The 16,464-nt window shown below is 38.9% G+C and overlaps 1 protein-coding gene and 1 long non-coding RNA gene across 2 annotated transcripts in view; both read right to left on the minus strand.

Annotated features, from left to right (window-relative positions):
- LOC135462641 (alpha-mannosidase 2x-like) overlaps window positions 1-1,203 on the minus strand; it is a 240,693-nt gene extending 239,490 nt beyond the window's left edge. The window contains exons 1-2 of the mRNA XM_064739865.1: window positions 1,049-1,203; window positions 177-291 (exon numbers count right to left, since the gene is read on the minus strand). Coding sequence (XP_064595935.1) covers window positions 177-291; window positions 1,049-1,203 — 270 coding nt within the window. The remainder of the gene's footprint in view (window positions 1-176; window positions 292-1,048) is intronic.
- A 2,118-nt stretch (window positions 1,204-3,321) lies between these two features.
- On the minus strand, window positions 3,322-6,068 carry LOC135462435 (uncharacterized). Its single transcript, XR_010443455.1, has 3 exons — window positions 5,927-6,068; window positions 4,902-5,079; window positions 3,322-3,453 (listed from the first exon to the last, which is right to left on the minus strand). It is a non-coding gene; the product is annotated as an uncharacterized LOC135462435 (long non-coding RNA).
- Window positions 6,069-16,464: the final 10,396 nt, after the last annotated feature.

Genomic DNA, 16,464 nt, shown 5'->3' on the forward strand with positions numbered 1-16,464 from the left:
AAAAATTTGACCGAGCCTGAATCTGACTTCATGATATGAAGTGAGATTATTTTGAGGTATCTTTTGACTGGTCAAATGCATCTGACATTTCACCTCTATCTTTGTCCTTCAATGATTAAATATTTCGACTGACAGGTCAACCATTTATCCCACCTGTTTTCACTCCTCAAACTTACAATGTTAAATACAGACGTTAATTCCTGATAAAAGTAGCTTTTCCTGTCGGACACCATGAGTAAATAGGCACACTCCACAATCATCCTCTTTAAATCCATGATGGCTTTCAACAACCTGAAGAAAAAACAAACAAACAAACAAGCAATAAGTCATCATCAACAAAATGAATCAGGTACTCATGTGGAGCAACCATAAACAAAGAAAACAAGAAAGCATGCATGATCACACAGATGGAAGGAAAAAGCAATCGCAAACTGTCCTCCCTAATTAGGACAGGGATAAAATCAATCCAAATGTGGGAATATTTTCCCATATCAGTGTATCAATCATCAGTCTGGCATTAACTGGTCAATCTGGTACGTGTGGGCAAGAGACCTCATCTGAGCCAGACATAGCTGGGTTTGAGTCTGACACCTCATGTGATTATGACTTTACCTCTCTGTCCATCTCTCATAGTATTCATACGGAGACTTTAAGACAAACAAATATTAAAATTCAAGTATCTGCAGTCAGGGCTGGAGCCACAAGAATTATATACAGATACTTGTATACAACTGATATATTTATTTGTTGGTGTTTCAAACTGAACTTCAGAATATTTCATTTATAAGATAGTGATCAGCTTTATAGGTGACAAAAACCTCACTATAAACAAGTAACAAGCTGTAGCTGAAACAAAAGAAGCTAGCTAGATTTGAACCATCAACATCACTGGTGAAGAGAATAGCTTCATTAACTCTGTTCTCAATTTTGGACAACACTTGTCACAAGATTATACACTATAAACAAAAACTAAGCAGATAATTACACTGTTCTGCTCCCCAATTGCTTCCGCCAGAAATGCCATACTACATGTACATGTTACACTCACTTTTTCCCACAGTCCACCACCACAAAGTCCTTGGCAGTGCCAGTAATTCCGTTATGATGTTGGTACAGCCCCAAACTTCTGCGAGCAGACACCAAGTTCTTCATCATAGGTTCTGACGGGAAACTGTTCACACCATATTGACAAACATATGCCATGGCTAAGGCGAAGACAATTTCTCCAGCTCTGAAAAAATAGACAGTTTATTTCCTTTTCACCCACTCATTCATTTTTATGAAAAGTTTTTATGAGAAGTTTTTTAAGAGTCACAACTGCTCATAATAAGGCTGCTTGCTAGTACAAGGCATTCTATAATGTAGTCTGGTGCCCTGACATATTCTGCGTACCTTGAATGTGACTTCAGGTACATCACAAAGCTATCTGCATTACGATTGGTCACTTATATATAGTACAACGTTTGCAGCGGTGGAAGCCTATCAACAAAGTATGGTGTATAAAGTGTTGCTGCGTTGTGTTAATGCTAGAATTTGATGTGAAAATCTACAACTTCACTGTGGCACCAAAAGATACACACAAATAGAACAGTAAATGTTAGATATCTCAAACAAGGACCTAAGTTTTGTAATGACGTCTGTGCCTGCCCCTACATCAGAAGCGATTAGCGCCATCTGGTGTCAGGGGAGGGAACCAACCAATCTATAATGTAGACATACTTTTTTTTGTTTTTTTGGTTAAACAGCACACTGATAAGGTTTCCATTTATAAGATGGCAGTCAGTTTAATGGATGAAGCAAACCATCTACAAGATGTCACATGTAAAGATGAACTTTTTCATGTGTGATGTACAGACACACAACATACTGGTCACTGATAAGTGCTCATTAACAAACGCTGAACTCCACAAGCTGCCACACGGTTGACATCACATGATTAAGTTCATCAAGGCCCAAGAGCAGTGTTGGGAGAGAACTGTAGACATTCCTCTCAAAAACCAAGACTGCATCCACACCCAATACACATGGATGCTAATATACATGGGTGCTAGGCAGTTTCTGTGTTCCCAAGGTCAAATACACGATGAATTTATGCAAATTAGAATTCAACACTGTTCCATGTAAATGTAGCTGTATGATCTTTGTTTTCTCTTTGAAAGCCAAGGGGAGATAACTCCTAGATCATGTATGTTACGACAAACTATACTGCACTTTAACACACAGGTGTATATTTATATACATCCAACACATCCAACTATAATATCTATCTCTTTATCTACTCAGGCAAACAAGCTGTAGACACACTGCTTTGTCTAAACACCAGACGTTCCCCCTCTTCCCAACCCAGAACTGTTTACTTCATTCTTTTATTTCTTCAATAAATGCAGTCTGGTTTCATGCCTTTACTTATTCATTCAATAAGCAGTCAGGTTTCATTCATTCACTCATTCAATAAGTCAGGCTTCATTCATTCACTCAGTCAATAAGCAGTCAGGTTTCATTCATTAATTCATTCATTCAATAAGCAGTCAGGTTTCATTCATTCATTCATTCATTCACTCATTCAATAAGCAGTCAGGTTTCATTCAATTATTCATTCATTCATTCATTCAATAAGCAGTCAGGTTTCATTCTTTCATTCATTCATTCAATAAGCAGTCAGGTTTCATTCATTCATTCATTCATTCAATAAGCAGTCAGGCTTCATTCATTCATTCATTCAATGCGCAGTCAGGTTTCATTCATTCATTCAATCATTCATTCATTCATTCATTCAATAAGCAGTCAGGTTTCATTCAGTCATTCATTCATTCAATAAGCAGTCAGGTTTCATTCATTCATTCTATAAGCAGTCAGGTTTCATTCATTCATTCAATAAGCAGTCAGGTTTCATTCATTCATTCATTCATTCAAGCGGCAGGAAATGTCCTGCATAAAAATATCATTTTGACTGGGTTGACTGTAACAGGACAAAACCGCCAAATAACACTAACTTTTTTCAGAATGTAAAAAGCTGGAAGATATCATCTTATCATGCACCAGTTTAAAAATCATTCCCAGGCCTACAGTACAACTGTTATCTTATGCTACATGAATCATAAATACTTCAACCCTATATCGGCCACAATGTTCATATATGCAAGAAGCTGAGAGGAAACCATCACACCAAGCTGTACCTGTCTTCTGAAGAGAGCATGCATTATACACATCATTTAAACAATTTGTACACGGACACTTCACCTCACATGGTACTCCGTGATCCTGTCTAGGCTTTTGTAGAAGGGGCGTGGGGTGGGGTGAAATACCCACTCCAGTAGTGGTCCTCGTGATCAGAATATCTAAAGAAATCCTCGCTCAGCACCGCGTAGTCCTTGGGCAAAAATCGTGTTCAGGTTCGAGCTGAGATCTCTGTGTCACAGCATTGAAAAAGTCCTTCAGGGTGCCAAATTGCAGCTGTAGACAGAAAAAAGTCACCTGTGTCAACCTGAAACATTGATTGGGCTTCTAGGAGGACTGGATGATCCAATCATTAGGTGTGTCATATCAGAGGTCCACTATACAATATAGGACTTACCTCAGCATTTAACTCTGGTCTAGCATTGGTATAATCAAACAGCCTCTGGTAGTTGTTGAACTGGTTGTACCATTCATCGGTTTGTAATATCTGAGGTCCACTATACAATATAGGACTTACCTCAGCATTTAACTCTGCTCTACCATTGGTATGATCAAACAGCCTCTGGTAGTTGTTGAACTGGTTGTACCATTCATCGGTTTGTAGTATCTGAGGTCCACTATACAATATATGACTTACCTCAGCATTTAACTCTGGTCTACCATTGATATGATCAAACAGCCTCTGGTAGTTGTTGAACTGGTTGTACCATTCATCAGGTTTGTAATATCTGAGGTCCACTATACAATAAAGGACTTACCTCAGCATTTAACTCTGGTCTACCATTGATATGATCAAACAGCCTCTGGTAGTTGTTGAACTGGTTGTACCATTCATCGGTTTGTCATATCTGAGGTCCACTATACAACACATGACTTACCTCAGCATTTAACTCTGGTCTACCACTGATATGATCAAACAGCCTCTGGTAGTTGTTGAACTGGTTGTACCATTCATCAGGTTTGTTATATCTGAGGTCCACTATACAATATATAACTTACCTCAGCATTTAACTCTGGTCTACCATTGATATGATCAAACAGCCTCTGGTAGTTGTTGAACTGGTTGTACCATTCATCAGGTTTGTTATATCTGAGGTCCACTATACAATATATAACTTACCTCAGCATTTAACTCTGGTCTACCATTGATATGATCAAACAGCCTCTGGTAGTTGTTGAACTGGTTGTACCATTAATCGGTTTGTCATATCTGAGGTGCACTATACAATATATGACTTACCTCAGCATTTAACCCTGGTCTACCATTGATATGATCAAACAGCCTCTGGTAGTTGTTGAACTGGTTGTACCATTTATCAGGTTTGTAATATCTGAGGTCCACTATACAACATATGACTTACCTCTGCATTTAACTCTGGTCTAGCATTGGTATGATCAAACAGCCTCTGGTAGTTGTTGAACTGGTTTTCCCATTCATCAGGTTTGTCATATCTGAGGTCCACTATACAATATATGACTTACCTCAGCATTTAACTCTGGTCTAGCATTGGTATGATCAAACAGTCTCTGGTAGTTGTTGAACTGGTTTTCCCATTCATCAGGTTTGTCATATCTGAGGTCCACTATACAATATATGACTTACCTCAGCATTTAACTCTGCTCTAGCATTGGTATGATCAAACAGCCTCTGGTAGTTGTTGAACTGGTTTTCCCATTCATCAGGTTTGTCATATCTGAGGTCCACTATACAATATATGACTTACCTCAGCATTTAACTCTGACCTAGCATTGATATGAGCAAACAGCCTCTGGTTGTTGTTGAACTGGTTGTCCCATTCATCAGGTTTGTCATATCTAAAGTTGTCTCCCAAAGGCGCCAGTAATATATCATTCTTATACAGCTGGGCTTTCTGTCTGTACTGGTCCAAGATCATTTCAGCCCTGTGAAAACACAGATTTAGGATTCATTTATTTACTTAAGGGACTTTAAATGCTGAACAAAATGCACTCATTTTACAGGTATTATTTAATACCAAGGCAAAGAATGTCTGTGGGTGTGTGGTTCCCTTCCATCATAACACTGGCTGCCGCCTGGTAAGTGAAATATTCTTGAGTACGACATAAAACACCAATCAATCAAACAAATATATAAAATACACATGTGGCTGAATGGGCAGGGTGCCTTTTACATGTACAGTACCTTCACAATAATCACAGGCACTCGGTAATAAAGATACACTGAAAGTAAACATGTAAACATCAGACAGTCTCCTGTGAGTGAGTGAGTGTTTGGGTTTTAACGTCGTACTTAACAATTTTTCAGTCATATGACGACGAAGGAGTCCTCAGAGTGCATGTAATCTGTCTCATTGTTGCAGGACGGATTTCCACCGCTCTTTTATCTAGTGCTGCTGCACTGAGACTCCTTACCTAAGGCAAGTAAGCTGCCCACCTGAGCCATTATACTGATATAGGTCAACCAGTCGTTGCACTATCCCCTTCATGCTGAACGCCAAGTCTTATGTGTGACTCGACCCAGGATTGACCCTGGATCTACCCTCCTGAAGCAGACGCTCAACCAACTGTGGCGTTGGTTGAGTATTTTCTATCAGGGCCGGTCAAGTCCCCTGTCCCCACAGGGATGACATTGGCGTGTTAGCTTACTCAGCTTGAATAAAGGCCTATAAACCAGCCTTTCCTGGCAACTTATACAAGGCAACTTAAGGTGTCATTCTTCATTGTACCTGCTTGTATAAAGAAGAAAAAAAAAACGTATTGAAAAATTAACCTGTGTAGGTGACAGCTTAACGCCAATTCGTTGTTCCAAGAATATCACCGATTTTAATGAACAAGCTTGAACCATGGTACAGCAGTTGAACAAGACTTGAACCGGCATATAGTTGTGATCACATATAGCTCGGAAACATACGATTGACTGCAAACAAAACAAACATAAATCTGCATAAGAGGCCTTCACTTAGTACGTGCTTTTGACATATGCCATATAATGTAGGCACCAGGCCGTCGTTACTGTTAACTGTACTTACTGTATAACACTGATTAGGCCTACATTTACCATTTGTTGTGGTTGTAGTGCGATCTTTGGCGGAAAAGAACAGACTTAACGAAACAATCATTTTCAATGAACATAGCAGCCTGTCACGTGCAAACATCACAGGCAAGGAGAGAATATATCTTTACGAAACATACAGAATGTCAGTGCATTTCAAATACCGTTTTGTAGACCAATACACCGCTTTCACAATGTCAACAAGTCAACAACATGTTGTCTGTCAGTGTCAAAGTTCACAACGCGCCACAACACATTCCTGGGTGATGTAAAACAATAAAAGCGAAACAACGGACTTTAATTACACGCTATAATAGGCCTACATGAACACATTAACATATAATTCAGAGCCAACAAATGTTCTTTGGCCTTTACAACCTGATCATTAATCTAGTGAAAATATATCTTGGCTATTTCCCTCCCCAAAACACTAACTATGCCGTTTCTGAGGGGTTCTGAGGCTACACGCTTTTTAGATTAATTTTAAAAAGATAGTCTGTAGCATAAAATCACGAGCATTTCAAGAAAAAGTTAGTACTACATGTACATTCATGTATATATGTCATTAAATTAGCCAAACCGGGCTTTATATTTTATCACCCAAATGCCTCCAAAGCCCACTGATATACGTACCAGGCCACACTAGAAAATATCGAGCTCTGAAGAGTAGGTTTTGCTGTGAATGGCATCGGTAATTTCACAGAGAATATATAAACAATGTTCGCTCAGAAAACAAAGTTCGAGTGGTAAGTTCCAACTGAAAAGATGACAGGCCAGATTTGAGGTGGGGGGGCGGGGGGCTCTGGAAGGTCTTTTGCAGATGCAAAACCATACATAGTATTTTTTCCTAATAAATGTCTAAAGTAAAAATGTCTAAAGTTAAGAGAAGAATTGTCAAATACCCATGTGTATTTATCTACTAATCACTCTAAAGGTATGATCAAAAGTTACAAATGATGCACAGTGTGACAATAATAACCAGGTGCCTCAACACCCAACCATTGGAAACCTCATTCAGTTCACTCGGACTTGATTAAACTGAAATATCTTGAACTCCTCAGTTGAACGCCAGTGAGACAAAATATGCAATGTGTGTAAGGGTTACAAAAATCAAGACCTCATGCAAAACACCTGCTATACGGACTGGTTTTAGAAATTACTACCACGTAAGAAACTCACAAAAAATCCTGATCAAAATAATATAATGGTAATATTTTTTTAAAGGGGCTTTCCCAAATCATCGGTTGGCTTACAGAGCGATTACCTGCTGTGTGAAAACTTTTGAACCAGGTTTCATTTTTAATGTGGCAGTGACAGCTTTAAAGCAGGGCTTGACCAACATTAGACACCTCTGACCACGCCAAGAGTCCCAAGAATTAACATAAAAAATGAACACTGGTATTCTTAATTAGATTCCATGCCAAGATTCCCTCGCATTTGGACAAACATGTATGCATCACACATTGCAGTATTCAACACCGAGCCCACTACGACACCGGCCGCTATAAAACCTCCACAACTGTCCAAGCCTGGTATGTCTTGAAACACGTGTGTCCGTTTCTGACATAGGCCTACATGCATAAAGTATGTTACACCACATATCAAGACCGATAGTATGGGTTCCGGAATATCGCGAAATAAGTAGCTGTGTATATATGTCAAACTATGCCAAACTTTAATTAAGAATTAAGAATAGTTTGTATGAAGTCGTGTCGCTGCCGTTGTCTCTCCAGAATTATTTCTACCGTGCACTTGTATAGTCTTTTACTGTCCCCTGGTTTACACAACAATGTTTCAAATAAACCTACCACTAGTTAATAAAAACTAGTTTGTATGAATCACTAATAACTAGCTTTCAGATTTAGAAGAACTACATGTTTTGACAACATATAATGTATATCAAAGGAGAGATTCTATTAGCCCAACGACCCGGATAGCACATTTGGTAGAGCGTCCACTTCGGGAGCAGGCCTATCCAGGATCAATCCTGGGTCGGGTCACACCTAAGACTTTAAAAGAGGAAGTGTCTCCCTCGCTTGGCGTTCAGCATGAAGGTTGATACTGGTTGACTCGTATCAGCATAATGGCTCGGGCGGGTTGGCTTACTTGACAAAAGAGCGGTGGAAATGCATCCTGCAACAAGGAGGCATGTTACACACATGGTAAGGATTCCTTCGTCAGCACTCACTCTATTGGCCGACGCTCAGTCGAACACAGTTAATCAATGCATACGTCACAAATTTGATGTACCAACGTGTGTTTTTCTGCAATTTTCCAGTCTATATAAGTCTTCCTATGTGTGCTGTGTCTTAAACGGCGTTGGCTTGATTGGAAAACATCCGTTCACTGGCACACAGAGTTAAACCCTTCCAAAACACGGCTGAGTGTCTGTCCCCGTCTTGCCATGCTGGTGAGGCTCACAGAGGTGTGACAGAGATGTGAACAACTGTCACTGATCGACTACCGGTAATCCTCTACTCTCCTCAAAGAGTGTATAACTTACGACAACAGCCCCTGTAAGGTATCATGGTATACATTTTGTGAAAATGCGTCTTAAATTATTGAGAACGTACAGGACCTCATGAACAATCTGAATTAAATCTGAAGCTTAACAAAAACTGATGACATCATTCAACTCTATTCCCACCATTCATCTATCTGTCTACACTTTGGGTTTTACATCTTACTGATCAATCGGTCATATGACGACGAGGATTCATGAGGTGTGTGTTCACATACTGTGTCTTTTTATGGCAGGGCGATTTTAGCCTGCCAGAGCGTTGCCACCACTGAAGTATCATGCCGAAGACACAAGGCATAACAATGACATTATACTGACACCGTGCCAACCAGACCTTTTTCCATGCCCTAAACTTTCAGCACTGAGGGATAGTTTCAATTTTGACAATGTAAATTATCCTGACTGGGACAGCAGTATACCGAATGGTCAAGCATCTCGCCTCGTACCATTTGTTAGATCCTGCGCGTTGTGAGACGATTTCAATCAACGTCACAATCAAGTCATTACTGTAAACATTAGTGTCAATGTTATTCCATCAAACGCCTCCATTCCAAATTTCTCAAGTTTTACAATCCTGTGTAATTCTCTTGTTAGTAAATATGGACAGTGTCCAGAATCTCTGGTGCTCTGCTTCATTATGGTGCCTAATTCTGCTTAACCTGGGTCAGGGGCGTATCTTCATCGTGTTGAATTAGATCGCCGCGTTTGATACATGAAGCGCAACTGAGATACGTATTTTAATATCGACAACAGATATTCTAGCACGATACTCGATTTGAGCACTGATTTCACTCAGCTGCCTAGAACGCACCTGGCGACTTTCCATCCTCACTGAAAACTGTTGACTTCTCCTCTTTACATGACTCGGTCCTATTTTCGTATTTTATGTACTTTCTTAGATCTTTGGTGGCTTGTGTCATACGTCGTTTTGGATATTGGCTTTGTAATTACTGACCTCAAACGTCCTTGGTTGACGGCTGGTATACGAATGTCTGTTTCTAGGCATGGATTTATAGACAGAACTACTTCTTACAGAGTGTTGTACAGTAAAGTGGCAAAATCAAGACCCACTCTGGAGAAAACGGCGTTTCCATCAATGCGTCAATCCGAACTAAATCATCAAACAACCATATATGGAACAACTTTTTCATCTTCATTTTACAGTTAGAAGCATGGCTGTATATGGCACACTGATGTTAAGGGACAGAAATGTAGCCACGTGATCATCATTCCTATTGTGCGAAATTCACCATGCTCACAAAGCTGTACCGAGGGCTAAAAACGGAATAAATTATTTTGATCGCTTCTGATGAACATTTGTTTTGTTATTGTTACAGAAACATCACATTACTGTTCTTTTTGCTTCCTTAAGTAAGTACAAGTTCGTTCTATACAACTGTTCTGTAGATTTTTGTCCATAGTTATTCAGATGCATGGCTTTGTGCCATCTTTTCGATCTATACACTAGATATAAAGTTCTGTACAACTGTTCTGTAGATTTATGTCCATATTTATTCAGATGTACGGCTTTGTGCCATCTTTTCGATCTATACACTAGATATGGAGTTCTATACAACTGTTCTGTAGATTTATGTCCATAGTTATTCAGATGTACGGCTTTGTGCCATCTTTTCGATCTATACACTAGATATAGAGTTGTATAGAACGGTTCTGTAGATTTATATCCATAGTTATTCAGATGTACGGCTTTGTGCCATCTTTTCGATCTGTACACTAGATATAGAGTTCTATACAACTGTTCTGTAGATTTATGTCCATAGTTATTCATATGCACGGCTTTGTGCCATCTTTTCGATCTATACACTAGATATAGAGTTGTATAGAACTGTTCTGTAGATTTATGTCCATAGTTATTCAGATGCACGGCTTTGTGCCATCTTTTCGATCTATACACTAGAGTTCTACACAACTGTTCTGTAGATTTATGTCCATAGTTATTCAGATGTACGGCTTTGTGCCATCTTTTTGATCTATACACTAGATATAGAGTTCTATACAACTGTTCTGTAGATTTATGTCCATAGTTATTCAGATGTACGGCTTTGTGCCATCTTTTCGATCTATACACTAGATATAGAGTTCTATACAACTGTTCTGTAGATTTATGTCCATAGTTATTCAGATGCACGGCTTCGTGCCATCTTTTCGATCTATACACTAGATATAGAGTTCTGTACAACTGTTCTGTAGATTTATGTCCATAGTTATTCAAATGTACGGCTTTGTGCCATCTTTCCGATCTATACACTAGATATAGAGTTGTATAGAACTGTTCTGTAGATTTATGTCCATAGTTATTCAGATGCACGGCTTTGTGCCATCTTTTCGATCTATACACTAGAGTTCTACACAACTGTTCTGTAGATTTATGTCCATAGTTATTCAGATGTACGGCTTTGTGCCATCTTTTCGATCTATACACTAGATAGAGAGTTCTATACAACTGTTCTGTAGATTTATGTCCATAGTTATTCAGATGCACAGCTTTGTGCCATCTTTTCGATCTATACACTAGAGTTCTACACAACTGTTCTGTAGATTTATGTCCATAGTTATTCAGATGCACGGCTTTGTCCCATCTATTCGATCTATACACTAGATATAGAGTTCTATACAACTGTTCTGTAGATTTATGTCCATAGTTATTCAGATACACGGCTTTGTGCCATCTTTTCGATCTATACAATATTTCCTTCCCTCTGTGATTAGGAGCAATATTTAAGTATTTGTGTAGCACAACAAATACCTGTGTAGTGCAACTAAATTTCTAATATGTTGAGCTAAGTAATTGTATGTCAAATGCAGAGGTCAAATGTCACGCTTCGCATGTCTTAGCAGTTAATGAGAGTGATATAATTGTGTTACAATCCACTTGAAGGGAGCACGCCTTTACACACGGCAGTCCTTCAGGGCAATGTTGATGTTTATCTGCTGTACGAGAAAGGGGCCGACGTCATTACACAGGCAAAGGTCAGTGACTTATTGTTACATATGTGGCGATCGTAGGTAATTAGCAATGTTGTTCTAAGGGACATAACTCTTAGGTGTTACACAGGATGGGAATCCCCAACATGTGCATTGACACTGAGTGAAACGATCGTTCTGATTGGTTGATCGGGAGGATGAGACTGGTTGTCCGCCATCTTCAATTAAAAGTTCTATGCCATCTAAATAATTTGTCTCGTCTCGTCTGTGTTACAGGTAAGATTCAGAGGCCATCTGCCCCTCGATAACACGCCATTTAGTTCTTGTTGTGTTGTAGTTCCTAGCTGATCTATAAAAACTAATATGATGCGCTTAGTTTTGAAAGATATTTTTGGAAGAATAGTTTATAAATCTAAAAGTACATGTTCGCTTACTGTTTATTAAGGTGTTGTTGTTGTTACAAGCCCAAGAGTGTTAAATCCTTGTTAGAATTAGTCTGAGATATAATGCTACACTAGTATGGCAGATTTCACAGTTTTTGATGCATTTGTATTCATGGTACAAGTAACCCTAAGAGCTCAGTGTAGTTACGTGTGTAACAAAGTGACTTAATTCAGTCAGTGTTCGAACGGGTGTACATAAACCCGTGCTAGTGATTGTAGCGGTTCAGGGGAGACAACTCTCAAAGACATTCCTATTCAGGGGGAAATACTCTGTCCGGAATTACGAGGTGATACCATTGTATACGTTGTATTGAGACTGGTTGTCCACCATCTTACCTTAAAAGTTCTAAATAATTTGTCTCGTCTCCTCTGTGTTACAGTCCTACATTGCCCCGGACCATAGGAAAGGCAAGACATATTGCTTACTCATCATGTCAATGAGCAGCAACCGTCTCAACACCTAAATAATGACGGACATAGACGAGACGTTAATTAATGAACCAGGAACACGTAAAAAATGTACAACATACACAGACCCTTTTAAATGAAATGATATAAATGCAGATCAACATCTGCAACCCATTATATAATGTGGAGGGAGGCTGTTTTACACGTAGGCGGCGAATGCCGTCGTTAAGCCGGCGTAGCGTTTCGACCCATTTGAGAAAACGGATTTGAGAAATCGAGATACAACACTACGACAACAGAACGACGTCCCTTGTTTTGCAGCACTGTAGGACGAATCTGCCAACTTTAACATAGGGTGATATGTATAATAAGTAAAAAGATTTAAAAAGTATTAGATCGATCTTCTGATTTATCTTCTTGATTGGGTTTGGGTTTACAATATTTAAAAAAAGTGATGTTCTCTCAGTGGTTTGATTTAAATAAGTTTCTACCTGTTAAAAGACAGACAAGAATACTTACCGTGCCCTACCCTTCGCGGTTATGTCACTTCCGGGGACGTCAATCTGTTGCTTTTATGATGTTACTGGAACACTGCATATTGTAATTATGCGACGGCGCACCTTAGCTGGTAAATCTGCAAACAGGTCTTATCCTGTTGAATACATGCGTAACACAAGGGGTATATATGTGATATATTTGTATTATATTCCACAGGACGGATGGACGCCTCTGTACCTGGAAGCCCAGGAAGGCAGCGTGGTTCTTGTTCGTCTGTTAACTTTGTCCTCTTATGTCTGTACCACTTATGTATAAAAGTGCTTGTTCTGATATTTGTGGATGTGAAAGAGCCTCTCCAACGACCACTGTACAGTATTACACTTTTCCCTTATTGAGCATTAAGCTCAGTTTCATTGCTAAATGTATAAAAGGCCTGTGATGTCTTCTGTTGTACATCGTCCTATAGACTTTCCTTTGTTAAAATACAATAATGAAACCATGGCAAGTCTCTACCCAATACTGATACCTCAAGGCATACATGTCGACATACAAGCAGCTCTACAAGTTATACTAAACATTGGTGCGTATGGTACATGTAGTTTGGTGCTGTAATCCATAGGACGGAACAATTCATAAAGATTGGGTCATGTTCTATATAGGTATGTTTTAACAGTTAAATCTTGATCCCTTCATTGTCAGGTACGAAACAAAACATAAAGATTGGGTCATGTTCTATGTAGGTATGTTCTAACAGTTAAGTCTTGGTACCTTCATTGTCAGGTACGAAACAAAACATAAAGATTGGGTCATGTTCTATATAGGTATGTTCTAACAGTTAAATCTTGATCCCTTCATTGTCAGGTACGGAACAATTCATAAAGATTTGGTCATGTTCTATATAGGTATGTTTTAACAGTTAAATCTTGATCCCTTCATTGTCAGGTACGAAACAAAACATAAAGATTGGGTCATGTTCTATATAGGTATGTTCTAACAGTTAAATCTTGATCCCTTCATTGTCAGGTACAAAACAAAACATAAAGATTGGGTCATGTCCTATATAGGTATGTTCTAACAGTTAAATCTTGATCCCTTCATTGTCAGGTACGAAACAAAACATAAAGATTGGGTCATCTTCTATATAGGTATGTTCTAACAGTTAAATCTTGATCCCTTCATTGTCAGGTACGAAACAAAACATAAAAATTGGGTCATGTTCCATATAGGTATGTTCTAACAGTTAAGTCTTGGCGCCTTCATTGTCAGGTACGAAACAAAACATAAAGATTGGGTCATGTTCTATATAGGTATGTTCTAACAGTTAAGTCTTGGCGCCTTCATTGTCAGGTACGAAACAAAACATAAAGATTGGGTCATGTTCCATATAGGTATGTTCTAACAGTTAAGTCTTGGCGCCTTCATTGTCAGGTACGAAACAAAACATAAAGATTGGGTCATGTTCTATATAGTTATGTTTTAACAGTTAAATCTTGATCATTTTATTGTCAAGTACGGAGAAAGCACTTGTTTTAGTACTTCGTTGTGTACCATCACCAAGACTTAGTGGCGTTAAGTGATAATATTTATGTCCTTGTCTACTTGATACATCTGTGTAACATGATTCTATACTGGGACATATTGCCGAAAGATATTCTGAATGTTTGAATTGTTTCAGCTAAATACAAATATGAGTTGCATTTGATTCTTAACCAAACGCATTGGGCCTGTATTTTTCGAAAAATGAAGACAAAGAGAAGGGGAAATTCGCCACTGGCCTAACTGTCATCCCGGCGAAATAACATGCACATGAGACAGAATAACGATTCGCACAATGCATGGCTCTTTCGAGTTAACAATGTGACAGATTTAAAGCGAACAGTAAGTCTAGTAAAATGTCTTCCTCTCTATCGATGATATATTATAGAGTATTCGTAATTTAAATAATAACGTAAAAAAGTTAATTTTCAGACATGTTTCTAAATATAGCGACTTGAGTGCCTTGATGTTCGATAGGAATCCATGGATATTCGACTATCCACTCAAAGGCAGATAAATGTCAATGGACGTCTGGAAATCTTAACCTAATCTACATCTAGATGGCGTTTGAAATAGCAGCCCAATGGTGTTATCTTCATGCCAAGAAAAGGAATTGATTAGCAATAATGTCACAGTAATATTGTGTAGGTTACTGGACTTTTTAGCCTAATCGGATTTTAGAATGAATAAATTCAACAGCCATACCACGTTGCGGAGCTTTTTAAAAGGTTCGCAAATAAATTGGGCACCAGGAAAGAGACCTTTGATTCCTAGTATGATTGGTGTTTTACACCGCAATTGAGAATAGTTCACTTGAACGACGGCCTCCAGAATTACGGCGGGAGGAAACGGGGCAGTGTGGGGGAAAGAACTAGACTATAACATAGCCATAATCTGACGCCACTCCAAATGTTTATATTCACCAAACTGGAAGTCATGCTTGTGTACTGTATGTATCCTCACCATTGATTCGAAAATGTTTACAGAACAAAACACGTGTCTGTTCATCCTTTTGTCTCCATAGCACGTAATGACTTGTGAATAATAAAGACAATAATGCCATATTGAAAAAAAAATGTACCTTGTACATAGATGGCAAGCCAGACTTTGCTTACGGCCATTTTAAATTGGAATCAGCCCCTCGCGGCATGGTCCAGGGGAAGATAATCTTGTGAAATTTTGGGATTGAAATGAAAGATGCACTTCATTAAAATGGCGATAGTCGAATTTTTTTGCTAGTCTTATCTTTAATTTTTTCAAGCAAAGGACAGAATTAAGAATAAGCGACTATCGTGAAAAAAAATGTGACGTAAGAGAAGCTGAGTTGAATCTTACATCGGAGTCACGTGATTCGAAAATGCCGGTTTACGACGCAGTCCGAATGGATCCGTCGCGTTTACTTTTGTGTTAATTGCAACTTAATGGTCTTTATTATTCCACCTTAATCATGTAATACTAATTCAGAATTATTCATAATAACACTGGGCCCACCAATAGGTATTCATACTAACACTGGGCCCACCAGTAGGTATTCATAGTAACACGGCCCATCAGTAGGTATTCATACTAACACTGGGCCCACCAATAGGTATTCATACTAACACTGGGCCCACCAATAGGTACTCATAGTAACACTGGGTCCACCAGTAGGTATTCATACTAACACTGGGCCCACCAATAGGTATTCATACTAACACTGGGCCCACCAATAGGTATTCATACTAACACTGGGCCCACCAATCCTGTTTTCTTGCTCTAACTTCTCGGTGATGACCGCCAAGCAAGGCAGCATCTAATACCACTTTCAAAGTGTTTGTTATGACCAGACCCAAGTGTGAGGTTCCTCGATTTCGAGGCAGACGTTCTACCCGTTAGGTCTCCCAAGCTGTTTAAAAGTATTCTTA

The sequence above is a fragment of the Liolophura sinensis genome, chromosome 2, assembly GCF_032854445.1.
Source record: "Liolophura sinensis isolate JHLJ2023 chromosome 2, CUHK_Ljap_v2, whole genome shotgun sequence".
Taxonomy (NCBI): domain Eukaryota; kingdom Metazoa; phylum Mollusca; class Polyplacophora; order Chitonida; family Chitonidae; genus Liolophura; species Liolophura sinensis.